The sequence below is a fragment of the Callionymus lyra genome, chromosome 5, assembly GCF_982586985.1.
Source record: "Callionymus lyra chromosome 5, fCalLyr1.hap1.1, whole genome shotgun sequence".
NCBI lineage: Eukaryota > Metazoa > Chordata > Actinopteri > Syngnathiformes > Callionymidae > Callionymus > Callionymus lyra.
Window position 1 is genome coordinate 3,089,475 of NC_141822.1, and position 16,108 is coordinate 3,105,582.

Here is a 16,108-nt window from a genome sequence, read left to right on the forward strand (position 1 = left end):
ATAGAAGGATAGATGGATGGATGGATAAAAACTTTATTGGTCCTTCTGGAGGACTGGGCGGCCAAGCATCAGCAGGTCCACGTCTCCAGCTCTGACATGGACTTAAGGAAAAGAAACACAAACATGTTTATATATTTGTGTGTAAAACCTTTATTATGTGCACAGAAGTGTTTCCTCAGCGCTCCACACGTGGCCTGGACTCGGACCCGTACCAGAGGTTCGCCCACGTTTGCACAACATTTACACAGGAACTGACCCCTGACCCCCGACCCCCCCCCCCCGAACAAGAGTCGAAAAAGAAGCGAAAACATTCGTAACCTGGCGATGGATGAACGAGAGAAGTGGAGGAGAAGAAGAAACGTTGGAATGTCGAGGTCGCACACGTCCATATTTGGCAACACAGGAAGTAAAAATACTGATGCTACGAGTTTGAGCGACGAACCGACGCCACGTGTCGTACGACAATTAAAAAACAACAAAAGACTCGAACACGAAAAAAGTCTTTCTTGGAAACAAGAGTCAGTGTTTTCGGGGTCACGTGAGATTCTGCCAGGAAGAGTTTTGGAATGTGGTCTCGTTGTCGTGGTGAGAAAACCTTCAAAGATCCTCTTCCTGTCCGTCACATGGCGACCTTGGCGACCTGCTCCTCCAGTCTGGCGATCCGGCGATCTTGAAGGATGACTCGGTCCCGCAGAGACTTGAACTCGCGCAGAACCTCCTCCAGCTTGTCTTCCATTTTCTGTCAAAGTATGAATGTTTTTCAAATCAATACTCTTCGTCGCAACTGCTGCCACCTGCTGACAAGTACAACAACTACAGGAATACTACAGAAGCCTGCTGAGTAATACTACGTAGCTTCGCAGAATAATACTAAGGAAGCTTGATGAGTAATACTACAGTAGCTTGATGAGTATAACTACAGAAGCTTGATGAGTAATACTACAGAAGCTTGATGAGTAATACTACGTAGCTTCGCAGAATAATACTAAAGAAGCTTGATGAGTTATTTGATGAGTTATTACTCATTTTAATACAGAAGCTTGCCGAGTAATACAACCAAAGCTTGCAAAGTTATACTACAGAAGCCTGATGAGTAAGGTTCTATGTTAGTCTTTGTATCCTTTGTCTTTGTTGTTTTTCTTTGACCTATGTTCTTTATCTTTATCTTTAGACTTAGATTATATCATCTTGTTCTTTCTCTTTATAAGGTAAGGTAAAACTTTATTGATCCCTCAGGAGGTCTCCTTTGGGAAATTGTTTTTTACCAATAGCCAGCTTATGTTCTTCTTATTATTTTATTTTTTATTTATTCTTTTTTTATTGTTTATGAAAAATTGCTGGCTATTGGAAAAAAACAATTTCCCAAAGGAGACCTCCTGAGGGATCAATAAAGTTTTACCTTTACCTTTTACCTTTACTACAGAAGCTTGATGAGTAATACTACAGAAGCTTGATGAGTATTACTACAGAAGCTTGATGAGTATTACTACAGAAGCTTAATGAGTATTACTACAGAAGCTTGATATAAAATACTACAGAATCTTGATGAGTATTACTACAGAAGCTTGATGAATAATACTACAGAAGCTTAATGAGTATTACTTAAGAAGCTCGATGAATAATACAACAGAATCTTGATGAGTATTACTACAGAAGCTTGATGAGTATTACTACAGAAGCTTGATGAATAATACTACAGAAGCTTGATGAATAATACTACAGAAGCTTGGTGAATAATACTACAGAAGCTTGATGAGTATTACTACAGAAGCTTGATGAGTATTACTACAGAAGCTTGATGAATAATACTACAGAAGCTTGATGAATAATACTACAGAAGCTTGATGAATAATACTACAGAAGCTTGATGAGTATTACTACAGAAGCTTAATGAGTATTACTACAGAAGCTTGATGAATAATACTACAGAAGCTTGATGAGTATTACTACAGAAGCTTAATGAGTATTACTACAGAAGCTTGATGAATAATACTACAGAAGCTTGATGAATAATACTACAGAAGCTGGATGAATAATACTACAGAAGCTTGATGAATAATACTACAGAAGCTGGATGAGTATTACTACAGAAGCTTGATGCGTATTACTAGAGAAGCTTGATGAATAATACTACAGAAGCTTGATGAGTATTACTACAGAAGCTTGATGAGTATTACTACAGAAGCTTGATGAATAATACTACAGAAGCTTGATGAGTATTACTACAGAAGCTTGATGAGTAATACTACAGAATCTTGATAAAATAGAAGCTGGATCTTAATCACACGTGCACGAGTCTCAGAGGTTCTTCTGTCTGTGTTCAAGACACTGAACCATCAGAGCTCCAGCAGCAGATCAATGTGGCGTCGATCTGACAGGAATAAATGATTCCACAGCACTTTGTGTTTGGACTGGCTGTGGATTCAACGCGTGACCCAAATACCACGTCTGAGATGTTCCGACCTCAGACCGTTCTGGGCCCGAGAGTCGCTGAAGATCCGGATGAAAACATCCGGGCGGAGATCTGAGATACTCACGACGGGCGTCTGAGAGGGAGGAGCGTGTTTGGCGACGTGGGCGACGGTCTCGGTCGTTTTCACGCCCGGCTTGTTCTCCAGGACGTTCTTCTTCACCACCTTAAGGTCTCGGCTCTTGGTGGACACGTAGCCGTCCTTCAGGGAGATGAGGATTGGACCCCCGTTCTTCCCGGCGAACCATTCCTCGGCCTCCAGAGCCGGGTCTGGACCGGCCGTGTCCGGATACAGGTCGTCCTGGAACAGGTCCGACTGCCCGGGAGAGACAGAGAGTTAGGAGATCTGAAGAAACCTTGGCTTCTTAAACGAGCTGGATGTTCACAACAAATCCACCAGCTACAAAAATAACATACATTTATTTATTAATTAATTAATTGTATGATTACATTTATTGATAATTAAACCATATGTTATTGAGTAAATAAAAAAATACTTAAAAAATGTCAAATAGACATAAACACATAAAACACACAACTTTTACTACAGAAGCTTGATGAGTAATACTACGTAGCTTCGCAGAATAATACTAAAGAACCTTGATGAGTTATTTGATGAGTTATTACTCATCGTAATACAGAATCTTGATGAGTAAAACTACAGAAGCTTGATGAGTATTACTACAGAAGCTTGACGAGTATTACTACAGAAGCTTGATGAGTAAAACTACAGAAGCTTGATGAGTATTACTACAGAAGTATTACTAGGGAAGCTTGATGAGTATTACTACAGAAGCTTGATGAGTATAACTACAGAAGCTTGATGAGTATTACTACAGAAGTATTACTAGAGAAGCTTGATGAGTATTCCTAGAGAAGCTTGATGAGTATTACTACAGAAGTATTACTAGAGAAGCTTGATGAGTATTACTACAGAAGCTTGATGAGTATTACTACAGAAGTATTACTAGAGAAGCTTGATGAGTATTACTACAGAAGCTTGATGAGTATTACTACAGAAGTATTACTAGAGAAGCTTGATGGGTATTACTACAGAAGCTTGATGAGTATAACTACAGAAGCTTGATGAGTATTACTACAGAAGCTTGATGAGTATTACTACAGAAGAATTACTAGAGAAGCTTGATGATTATTACTACAGAAGCTTGATGAGTATTACTACAGAAGTATTACTAGAGAAGCTTGATGAGTATAACTACAGAAGCTTGATGAGTATTACTACAGAAGCTTGATAAATAATACTACATAAAAACACAGGACTTTTAAAAGCGTCAACTCGACATAAACACATAAAAACACACGACTTTTAAAATCGTCAACTGGACATAAACACATTAAAATCGTGCACTAAGTTAAGTTAAGTGTCTACCTTGCGTGGCACGGTCATGATGATGGGCTCACACTTCCTCTCGTGGAGTTTGTAGAACCTGTGAAGTCACGAGTTCGTCAACACAACACAAGTGTCAACACATCAACGTGTGTTTTCCACGCGACTCTCCACACCTGGCGATCTCACACTTGTTGACGTCCAGGCCCCGCTTGGGCATGTAGCCCATGCCCCTCTGCGGCTCCTTGGTGGAGAAGGTGCTGAGGTAGTGGACGTACGGAGCCTCGTCCGTGATCTCGAAGTAGCGGATGCTGCTGTCGCCCTGGACACGAGTGATGGGTCAGTGACTTCGGCTGCTCGCGGGACGACCGGGATTCTCACCTTTCCACACAGGTAGACCACGCTGGTGTCCGGGTCGTAGAAGGGCAGCAGGACTCCGTTGCTGGAGTCCATCTCTTGGACGCAGATGGGTTCGTCCATGTTGTCCTGTCGAGGGACGTTTACATTATGATCCGAAGACAAACTCCTGACTTCCTGACACATTTGTTCCACGTATTTCTAAGAAGGTTCACGAAGAATTACTCATTAGTTACAGATGATGCTTTAGAAGGAAAACAGTCGTCTCGAGACAAACCTTTAAATAAGGATATTATCACAGTTACATGGATCTTTCACCGTTTCCTATGATACACATAGAATACAACGATAAATATATAACTAAGGTAAGGTAAGGTAAAACTTTATTGATCCCTCAGGAGGTCTCCTTCGGGAAATTGTTTTTTACCAATAGCCAGCAATTTTTCATAAACAATAAAAAATAATACATAAAAAATAAAATAATAAGAAGAACATAAAGAGGAAGAACAAGATGATACAATCTAAGTCTAAAGATAAAGAACATGGGTCAAAGAAAAACAACAAAGATAAAGGATACAAAGACTAACATAGAACAGAACATCCAGATACTCTCACTCCACTCCTGCCCCCGAACTCAGAATTGTACAACTTAATAGCCCGAGGAATGAATGAGTCCCTGAGTCTATTTGTTTTGCACCTGGGTAGGAGCATCAACTACAGAAGTAAATGAGGGCCAGTGTGAGTATTACATGTTTAAGTTCTACTTTTCAAATCTTGAAAGTTTGAACTTAATGCATTAAATATATTCAAGTATAATTCAATTCAATCATTTTACATTAAAAGATTGATTTTTTTTTAATAATTCAATAAACAAAATCGAGTATTTTAAGAATTCATGAATTAAATATTCAAAGTATGGCTTGAGTATGGAGCGCGGACGATCACGTGCCGACGTAGAAACACAGGATGGAGCAGCTCGGTGCTCTGTTGCTAATGTCTGGAGACACTTTTACACCAACACTTAATTTAACGTAAGACTTTGAATAAGAAAATGATTTCAGATCATTTATTTTTGAATCGTTTGATTAAAAATATCACATTCTATTGATGTGTGTAAAAAAAACAACCTTCATTCATTTTGAAAAACGAGATCATTGAACAAACTACTGTCCATCATAATGATAACATCATCCTCTGAACACTGTCATCAGTGAGCACGAATGCTCCTCCCATGATGCAACACTAACAGACTCAAGGACTCATTCATCCCTCGGGCTATTAAATTGTACAATTCTGAGTTATTCTTTGTATCCTTTGTCTTTGTTATTTTTCTTTGATCTATGTTCTTTATCTTTATCTTTAGACTTAGATTGTATCATCTTGTTCTTCCTCTTTATTTCTCCTTGTTCTTGTTCTTATTTTATTTTGACTTATTTTTATGAATAATTGCTGTATTTGCTGTGTTTAATTGGGAAAAAAACAATTTCCCGAAGGAGACCTGCTGAGGATCGATAAAGTTCTACTTTACCTAAATGTTCAAATTATTTAAAGACACAAATCCAAACTTTTAACAAACAAATGATGGAATTTAATAAAATAATTCCAATATTCTGATGACACTGATGTTCTTCTAGATATGAACCATTGTAACATCATTAAGAAGCTTCTGATCATCGACACGAACGTCATCATTTTACCACCTTATGGATCGGATTGAAATATAAAGTCCTACAAAGATAAACGTGTTAAATCATCGTTTGCTTCTAAGAATCCTTCTCTCGCGGTGACGTACAGTTTTCCAGAGCGCCAGCTGACGCTCGCTCATGCGGCTGAAGCCGGTGGTGAAAATGTTTCCGTCCGCGAGGAAGATGGCTCTCATTGGCCGAGCTCCCTCGTGGGCTTTGTCCTTCTCCTAAAAACAGAAACATCTTTGTCAACACAGAGCGCCGCGAGGCTTCGGTGCTTCGCTTCTAACGCCGACTCGGAATGTTTCGCACTCACAGCCACGACCTTCTTCTTCCGCGGGTCCACCACTCGGACCTTCTTGTCCTTGCAGGCGGTGCAGAGCAGGCTGCCGTTGCGGCTCCAGCTGACGCTGAAGATGACGTCGGGGTGCATGTCGTCCAGGTGGATCATGGCCTCGCCCGTGCCCACGTTCCAGATGATGACCTGGTTGTCGCAGCCTGAAAAGGACAGCAGGCGCGTGAGTGTATTTCGGGCACCGAAGCGACCAGACAAACGCTGAGATAAGAGGTTAAATTTAGAGTCTGGACCGACGAAGGGGCGCTCGGGTCGGGAGCTCAGAGCTACCTGCACTGAGGAGGACGTTGCGGGCCGTGGGGTGCCAGGACACGATGCCCACCCTCTTGGAGTGACCCTCCAGAACCACCGCCGGCTCCGAGAGAGGATTTTCCAGACCATTCTCTGGAATCTGCCACACCTGGAGTCGAAGGAGGAGAACGAGAATTGAGACTCAGGAAAATGTTGTCACAACATGATCTGGATCTTATAGTGTGTTTGTGTTGTTTAAACTATTGAAACAGTGTATTTAGTGTCTAAACCAGAGGATGTGTCTCGCCTGCAGTTCATACTAAACTCTTCTGAGCCGCTCTAGTAGAAGAACTCACATTTCTCCTTCAAACTCTTCACTGGCTGCTCTAGTAGAAGAACTCACATTTCTCCTTCAAACTCTTCACTGGCTGCTCTAGTAGAAGAACTCACATTTCTCCTTCAAACTCTTCACTGGCCGCTCTAGTAGAAGAACTCACATTTCTCCTTCAAACTCTTCACTGGCTGCTCTAGTAGAATAACTCACATTTCTCCTTCAAACTCTTCACTGGCTGCTCTAGTAGAAGAACTCACATTTCTCCTTCAAACTCTTCACTGGCTGCTCTAGTAGAAGAACTCACATTTCTCCTTCAAACTCTTCACTGGCTGCTCTAGTAGAAGAACTCACATTTCTCCTTCAAACTCTTCACTGGCTGCCAGTTTCTTTCAGGATCATTTTAAAATTCTGGTTCTTACTTTCAGATCTATTCATGGTCAGACCTTCCATCAGTACCACCAAATACTTTAGGTAGATTTGGTTCTAATTGCAAATGTTACTCAGTTGCTGTGTCTCAAATCGCATACTAGCGTACTAAAAGTTAGTATTTTTAGTGCGTTAGTGCGTCTCAATTCTTTAGTCCGCCGTGCACACTTAATTGGCGTACTAACACGCCCACAAAACTGAGTATGGTTCGACGGACACTATCCACCCTAAACGGCTGCCATCTTAATGACGTTCTAAACGGAAGTTACGTCATATATATATATGCATATATATACATATACTTACAGGTGTATTTTCAGCAGCAGTAAAAGGATGAGACGTCGTTGCTGCTGATACCAGCTTATTTAGATTCTCATAATTTTTATTTATTTACTAGTTTTTCCAAACTTGCAAAACGTGCCGCCAGCAGGTGGCGATAGCGTTCAAACAGCTTAAATAGTAGTAGAAGAAGAAGCTGTCATGTGATTTCCTGTTAGTGTGTAGCAGCAGAGTTTGATTTGAGACATACTATCTGCGGAGGATTAGTTACTAGTTAGTACGTACACTAAACTGATGCATACTAACTTCTAGTATACTAAGAGTAGTATTCGATTTGAGACACAGCAAGTGTTTCCTCCCCTGTAGGGATGAGTGTGTGAAGGGTTGTCTGTCTTTGTGTGTCCTGAGAGAGACTGGCGTCCTGTCCAGGGTGTCCCCCTCCCCTCACCCGTTGTAACTGGGATAGACTCCAGACCCCATGTGACGCCCATTTGGGATAAAGGTGCTCGGAGAATGAATTCAAATGTAAGTCAGCATTTATTTAAAAATAGAACCTTTTGATGAAAGTAAAAATAACTTTTCTACTTGGTTTCATTCCAAGGATCCTCTCGACAGAACTCTAGTGACGTGAGCTCCGAGAGGAAGCGGGTCGTACCATGACCGTGCAGTCCTCGGAGCCGCTGGCGATGACCAGGTCGTTGTGAGGACACCAGTCGATGTCCAGCACGGGTCCAGTGTGACCACAGACTGTGGGGTAGACCTTGTCGATCCGGCCAGTCTGGAGAGAGAAGACACGTGTGAGAGGATCAGGAGTGTTTGTGTAGAGCTGTTACGAAAAGATGCTTTAATGTCGCAGAACTGGTAAGATTTTTACACTCAATACATTGTTATGTAGTTTAAAATAATTCAATATATTGTTATATAGTTGAAAATAATTTAACATATTGTTAAATAGTTTTAAATAATTCAACATAATGTTATATGGTTTAAATTAATTCAATATATTGTTATATAGTTTAAAATAATTTAACATATTGTTATATATTTTAAAATAATTCAACATATTGTTATATAGTTTAAAATAATTCAACATATTGTTATGTAGTTTAAAATAATTCAACATATTGTTATGTAGTTAAAAGTAATTCAAAATATTGTTATATAGTTTTAAATAATTCAAAATATTGTTTTATAGTTTTAAATAATTAAACATATTGTTATATAGTTTTAAATAATTCAAAATATTGTTTTATAGTTTTAAATAATTAAACATATTGTTATATAGTTTTAAATAATCCAATATATTGTTATATAGTTTAAAATAATCCAATATATTGTTATATTGTTTAAATAATGAAATATATTTTTATATAGTTTAAAATAATTCAACATATTGTTATATAGTTTAAAATAATTCAAAAATATTGTTTTAAATAATTAAACATATTGTTATATAGTTTTAAATAATCCAATATATTGTTATATAGTTTAAAATAATCCAATATATTGTTATATAGTTTAAAAAATTAAATATATTTTTATATAGTTTAAAATAATTCAATATATTGTTATATAGTTTAAATTAATTCAATATATTGTTATATAGTTTAAAATAATTCAACATAATGTTATATGGTTTAAAGTAATTCAATATATTGTTATATAGTTTTAAATAATTCAATATATTGTTATAAAGTTTAAAATAATTCAACATATTGTTATATAGTTTAAAATAATTCAACATATTGTTATGTAGTTTAAATTAATTCAACATATTGTTATATAGTTTTAAATAATTCAAAATATTGTTTTATAGTTTTAAATAATTAAACATATTGTTATATAGTTTAAATAATTAAATATATTTTTATATAGTTTAAAATAATTCAACATATTGTTATATAGTTTAAAATAACTCAACACGTATCATAAAAACTCTACCATCGACTGCAAATTGCAAGAATACAGATGTTTATGAAGTTGATGTTAAACTATGAACGTTTAGTTTCAAGTTTCAATAAGAAAAATAAACGTGAATGTCATAATTCGTTTATGATGTGTGTGTGTGTGTGTGTGTGTGTGCGTGTGTGTGTGTGTGTGTGTGTGTGTGTGTGTGTAATAACCATCGTATCACAATCAGACTTTCTTTATTTTCAAATGAATTGAGTTTCTATGTCGTTGGCAACTCACAACAAATGAGATAAATGAATGAAACTATATAAAATAAGAAGAGAAATGACATTACGTATCATTTTTAAGTCATAGGACTAAGAAACCCCTCGTAAAACAAAGTTGACGTGTTAATGTTTGATTAAAACGAAGCGACTTAAACACTGATGAGCGACTGTGCTTGAAGAGAAGCAGCCAGGGAACATGAATACATTAACCCAGTGACCTACTATAGCAGCGTCGCTCACTGACGATCACGTGTTCAACGATTGGACCAGGATATGTTCTTCACGCTCACACAAATGAAGCTATTGATTTGATCTACGACTGTAAAAGACTGGGTCCAGTCGTGGAGTCCATGAAAACCATATTGTTACCTTATTATAATGGTTACTTTATTTTTTAACTTCTCTCGGAACAAGTTAGTTTTGGCTCCAAATCCAAATGATTTTAGAATGAATAAAAAAAAGTATATCAATTTTAAACTACAACTAACCTGGGGGCCATGTTTGTAATTGTTTATTGTTATTTTACTGTTCTTTAGACTTAGATTGTATCATCTTGTTCTTTCTCTTTATTTCTCTTTGATCTTGTTCTTATTTTATTTTGATTTATTTTTTATGAAAAATTGCTGTATTGCTGTGGCTATTGGAAAAAAACGGGATCGATAAAGACCTTCTGAGGATCGATAAAGACCTCCTGAGGATCGATAAAGACCTCCTGAGGATCGATAAAGACCTCCTGAGGATGGATAAAGACCTTCTGAGGATCGATAAAGACCTCCTGAGGATCGATAAAGACCTCCTGAGGATCGATAAAGACCTCCTGAGGATCGATAAAGACCTTCTGAGGATCGATAAAGACCTCCTGAGGATCGATAAAGACCTCCTGAGGATCGATAAAGACCTTCTGAGGATCGATAAAGACCTCCTGAGGATCGATAAAGACCTCCTGAGGATCGATAAAGACCTCCTGAGGATCGATAAAGACCTCCTGAGGATCGATAAAGACCTCCTGAGGATGGATAAAGACCTTCTGAGGATCGATAAAGACCTCCTGAGGATCGATAAAGACCTCCTGAGGATCGATAAAGACCTCCTGAGGATCGATAAAGACCTCCTGAGGATCGATAAATACCTCCTAAGGATCGATAAAGACCTCCTGAGGATGGATAAAGACCTCCTGAGGATGGATAAAGACCTTCTGAGGATCGATAAAGACCTCCTGAGGATGGATAAAGACCTCCTGAGGATCGATAAAGACCTCCTGAGGATCGATAAAGACCTTCTGAGGATCGATAAAGACCTCCTGAGGATCGATAAAGACCTTCTGAGGATCGATAAAGACCTCCTGAGGATCGATAAAGACCTCCTGAGGATCGATAAAGACCTCCTAAGGATCGATAAAGACCTCCTGAGGATGGATAAAGACCTCCTGAGGATGGATAAAGACCTTCTGAGGATCGATAAAGACCTCCTGAGGATCGATAAAGACCTCCTGAGGATGGATAAAGACCTCCTGAGGATCGATAAAGACCTCCTGAGGATCGATAAAGACCTTCTGAGGATCGATAAAGACCTTCTGAGGATCGATAAAGACCTCCTGAGGATCGATAAAGACCTCCTGAGGATCGATAAAGACCTCCTGAGGATCGATAAAGACCTCCTGAGGATGGATAAAGACCTCCTGAGGATGGATAAAGACCTTCTGAGGATCGATAAAGACCTCCTCAGGATTGAAAAAGACCTTCTGAGGATCGATAAAGACCTCCTGAGGATCAATAAAGACCTCCTGAGGATCGATAAAGACCTCCTGAGGATCGATAAAGACCTTCTGAGGATCGATAAAGACCTTCTGAGGATCGATAAAGACCTTCTGAGGATCGATAAAGACCTCCTGAGGATCGATAAAGACCTCCTGAGGATCGATAAAGACCTCCTGAGGATCGATAAAGACCTCCTGAGGATCGATAAAGACCTCCTGAGGATCGATAAAGACCTTCTGAGGATCGATAAAGACCTCCTGAGGATCGATAAAGACCTCCTCAGGATTGAAAAAGACCTTCTGAGGATCGATAAAGACATCCTGAGGATCGATAAAGACCTCCTGAGGATCGATAAAGACCTCCTGAGGATCGATAAAGACCTCCTGAGGATCGATAAAGACCTCCTGAGGATCGATAAAGACCTCCTGAGGATCGATAAAGACCTCCTGAGGATGGATAAAGACCTCCTGAGGATCGATAAAGACCTTCTGAGGATGGATAAAGACCTCCTGAGGATCGATAAAGACCTCCTGAGGATCGATAAAGACCTCCTGAGGATCGATAAAGACCTCCTGAGGATCGATAAAGACCTCCTGAGGATCGATAAAGACCTCCTGAGGATCGATAAAGACCTCCTGAGGATCGATAAAGACCTTCTGAGGATCGATAAAGACCTCCTGAGGATCGATAAAGACCTCCTGAGGATCGATAAAGACCTCCTGAGGATGGATAAAGACCTCCTGAGGATCGATAAAGACCTCCTGAGGATGGATAAAGACCTTCTGAGGATCGATAAAGACCTCCTGAGGATCGATAAAGACCTCCTGAGGATCGATAAAGACCTCCTGAGGATGGATAAAGACCTTCTGAGGATCGATAAAGACCTCCTGAGGATCGATAAAGACCTTCTGAGGATCGATAAAGACCTCCTGAGGATCGATAAAGACCTCCTGAGGATCGATAAAGACCTCCTGAGGATCGATAAAGACCTCCTGAGGATGGATAAAGACCTTCTGAGGATCGATAAAGACCTCCTGAGGATCGATAAAGACCTCCCGAGGATGGATAAAGACCTCCTGAGGATCGATAAAGACCTCCTGAGGATGGATAAAGACCTTCTGAGGATCGATAAAGACCTCCTGAGGATCGATAAAGACCTCCTGAGGATCGATAAAGACCTCCTGAGGATGGATAAAGACCTTCTGAGGATCGATAAAGACCTTCTGAGGATCGATAAAGACCTCCTGAGGATCGATAAAGACCTCCTGAGGATCGATAAAGACCTCCTCAGGATCGAAAAAGACCTTCTGAGGATCGAAAAAGACCTTCTGAGGATCGATAAAGACCTTCTGAGGATCGATAAAGACCTCCTGAGGATCAATAAAGACCTCCTGAGGATCGATAAAGACCTCCTGAGGATCGATAAAGACCTCCTGAGGATCGATAAAGACCTTCTGAGGATCGATAAAGACCTTCTGAGGATCGATAAAGACCTTCTGAGGATCGATAAAGACCTCCTGAGGATCGATAAAGACCTCCTGAGGATCGATAAAGACCTCCTGAGGATCGATAAAGACCTCCTGAGGATCGATAAAGTTGTACCTCTACTTGTTAGTGTCGAGCCTCACCTTCGTCAGAGGAAGGACGAGGAAGGCTCCGCCTCCGCTGGCGTCGATGATGATGGCGACAAACTTGGGATTGACGGCGCAGAACGAGCTGTCCCAGGTGACCCTGGACACACGGATGTCATCGTAGCTCTGGTCGTTTCTCACCGCCTGACCAAAGACGTGACGGAACTTGCTCTGTCGCACGACTCGTCGCAACATATCTGGGGCGAAGAAGAAGAAGATGGAAGTTAAGTAACGTTTAACAAGAACCATTCTACTCAAGGAAACACTTTCAAATCCACTGGTTTTTCAAATTCTCCGTTGATATCATTTAATGTCAATATATTCATGGACCAATCTTCAGAGTTTGTGTTTCACTCATTTTCACTAGTTCACAGGTTGTTGTTTTTAAACAAACTTGACTGAAACGAGCATCTTAACGTGTAAAGAGTCAGAGGCTCATAGAAAATACCCTCTTTTTTCAAAACTAAAAAAACACTTTCCATAAATAACAACTTAACAGATATTATATTTGTTCATTCTTTCAATGGACCCAAGCAACAAAGCCCCGTCGACCAGGGGTACCGGCCCCTGGGGACCTCTGGTATCAAGAACACTCAAATCCTTGACGACCCAAAACTCTTTTGTTGGATTTAAATCTGGGTTGTTTTTGATTTTGACGAGTTTACGTGTGGATTTGATAAAATAACTGTTTTAATGTTGAGCGAAGTCAAACATGGGTAAAGAAAGTGTGGCCCTTTCTTATCTGTGAGGCCCTATGAGGTCAAGATCATGTAGGAATTTACAATTGAACAATATTTTGAGTTACTTCTATTACTAGTTCAGACCTGAATATTGATTATAGAGTTTTCGTTTTAGGACCTTTTGTCCTCCAATGTTGTCATTTTTGTGAGTAATTATATCTTTTCAAAAACATTAAAGCGAATACAAAACTTCATTAGGAAAAAAAAAGATTAAAATAAATACAATAGTTACTATAATTTAAGCATATTTTTCTTGATTTCGTTAGATTTATTTTTATTTTTCCCCCCAATTTATTTATGCTTCTCTCTTGTTCATTTGTTGCTCGATGGCCCCTCACAACAGTCCCCGATACAATGTGGCCCCTGAGGACCTTCTCCAAGACATACTTTTGTTTGCTTGAAAACGAAGAAACAAGTTTGTTTGTAGCATCAGCTTTAAGTAAACACATGTCTTGACAGACAGATGTGAGAGCAGATGTAGCATGAACGAGGCTAGTCCACGTTAGCCTGTGTTCACACGGACGATAGAGACTCGCGTGAACACAAAACATAGTTTCTCAACACAATGAAACATAAACACTCGATTTTAAGACAGATTTGAAGGATATTTAGCCATGAAGTCGAGCTCGCCTGCGACAGGAAAAGGTGGAACTGAACGATTTTAAACGCGACTTGGATGTAAACGTGATCACAAAGACAGAAAACGTGTATTTCTGGATCAGAAGTGGAACACAAAAGTGAAACACACAATGAAACACACAAGTGAAACACACAAGTGAACAACACAAGTGAACAACACAAGTGAAACACACAAGTGAAACACAAAAGAGAAACACACAAGTGAAACACACAAGTGAAACACACAAGTGAACAACACAAGTGAACAACACCAGTGAAACACAAAAGAGAAACACACAAGTGAAACACACAAGTGAACAACACAAGTGAACAACACAAGTGAAACACAAACTTGAAACACACAAGTGAAACACACAAGTGAACAACACAAGTGAACAACACAAGTGAAACACAAACTTGAAACACAATATAGAAACACAATATAGAAACACAAACTTGAAACACAATATATAAACACAATAGACAAACACAATATAGAAACACAATAGACAAACACAATATAGAAACACAATAGACAAACACAATATATAAACACAAAAGCCAAACACAATATAGAAACACAATATATAAACACAATAGACAAACACAATATATAAACACAAAAGACAAACACAATATATAAACACAAAAGACAAACACAATAGACAAACACAATATATAAACACAAAATATAAACACAAAAGACAAACACAATATAGAAACACAAAAGACAAACACAATATAGAAACACAATAGACAAACACAATATATAAACACAAAAGACAAACACAATATAGAAACACAATATATAAAACACAATAAAGAAACACAATATAGAAACACAATATATAAACACAATATATAAACACAATAAAGAAACACAATATAGAAACACAATATATAAACACAATAGACAAACACCGGGAGGCGGTGAATGAACGAGCCGGTGTTCGCGCGACAGCTGCACCGGGGCAGGACCGTGGAGCAGGACCGTTATCCAGCCCCGGATGGGAAGAGAAAACCTTTTTCTACACGCGCTGAGCTGGTCTTTCACACGTTCAACCACAACAACACGTCCATTAAATCCCACTCGAGTGTAAAGTGTTCGCGCGATTTCCTCCGAAATATCCTTCATTTCCCCGCGAATAAAGCGGGGATGCTGCGCTAGCTTAGCATGCTAATGCTAGGCTAGCTTAGCATGCTACACTAGCGGTTAGCTAGTCGCCGCCAGCTGACGTCAGAATGCAGATATTTCCAGCCGTTCTTTCGGGATGTTTCCCATTCATTCCCAAAACACCGCGGATCCACGCGGACGCCGCACGTCCCCGCGCGGACACAGACGCCGGTCGAGAGAAGGCTGCAGACGGGAGCTCACCTCCGGATCGATGATGGCGAGAATCAATCACAACACATGAATGTCGGCTCAGGCGCGCCCTTGTCCTGCAGGACTCAACGAGGTCCGGGTCCTGGAGACGGATCTGCTTCTGCTGCTGAGGCTCTGACAGGATGGGGGTCTAGAGAGACTCAAGCATCCCTGACTGACGCTCACCTGCGGGAGACTCTTCTCCGCGTTATTACACTCGGGAGACGGACGGCTACTGCACATGCGCAGACGCTACTCTCCGGGCTGCAGGAAACTCGCTTTTATTTTCTCAACTCAGTTGTTTTTTTGTTTTGTTTTTTAAAAGAGAGACTCTTAA

At 39.6% G+C, this 16,108-nt stretch overlaps 1 protein-coding gene across 1 annotated transcript in view; it reads right to left on the reverse strand.

Annotated features, from left to right (window-relative positions):
• Positions 1-126: 126 nt before the first annotated feature.
• The window catches only part of LOC148079041 (coronin-1C-A-like), a 16,071-nt gene continuing 89 nt past the window's right edge, over positions 127-16,108 (reverse strand). The window contains exons 1-11 of the mRNA XM_087790487.1: positions 15,784-16,108; positions 13,048-13,247; positions 8,141-8,263; positions 6,486-6,615; positions 6,177-6,358; positions 5,968-6,087; positions 4,200-4,304; positions 3,995-4,140; positions 3,861-3,918; positions 2,538-2,786; positions 127-739 (exon numbers count right to left, since the gene is read on the reverse strand). The exon at positions 15,784-16,108 is cut by the window's right edge and continues 89 nt beyond it. Of these exons, the coding sequence (XP_087646613.1) occupies positions 620-739; positions 2,538-2,786; positions 3,861-3,918; positions 3,995-4,140; positions 4,200-4,304; positions 5,968-6,087; positions 6,177-6,358; positions 6,486-6,615; positions 8,141-8,263; positions 13,048-13,245 (1,431 nt within the window). The 5' untranslated portion in view covers positions 13,246-13,247; positions 15,784-16,108 and the 3' untranslated portion in view covers positions 127-619. The remainder of the gene's footprint in view (positions 740-2,537; positions 2,787-3,860; positions 3,919-3,994; positions 4,141-4,199; positions 4,305-5,967; positions 6,088-6,176; positions 6,359-6,485; positions 6,616-8,140; positions 8,264-13,047; positions 13,248-15,783) is intronic.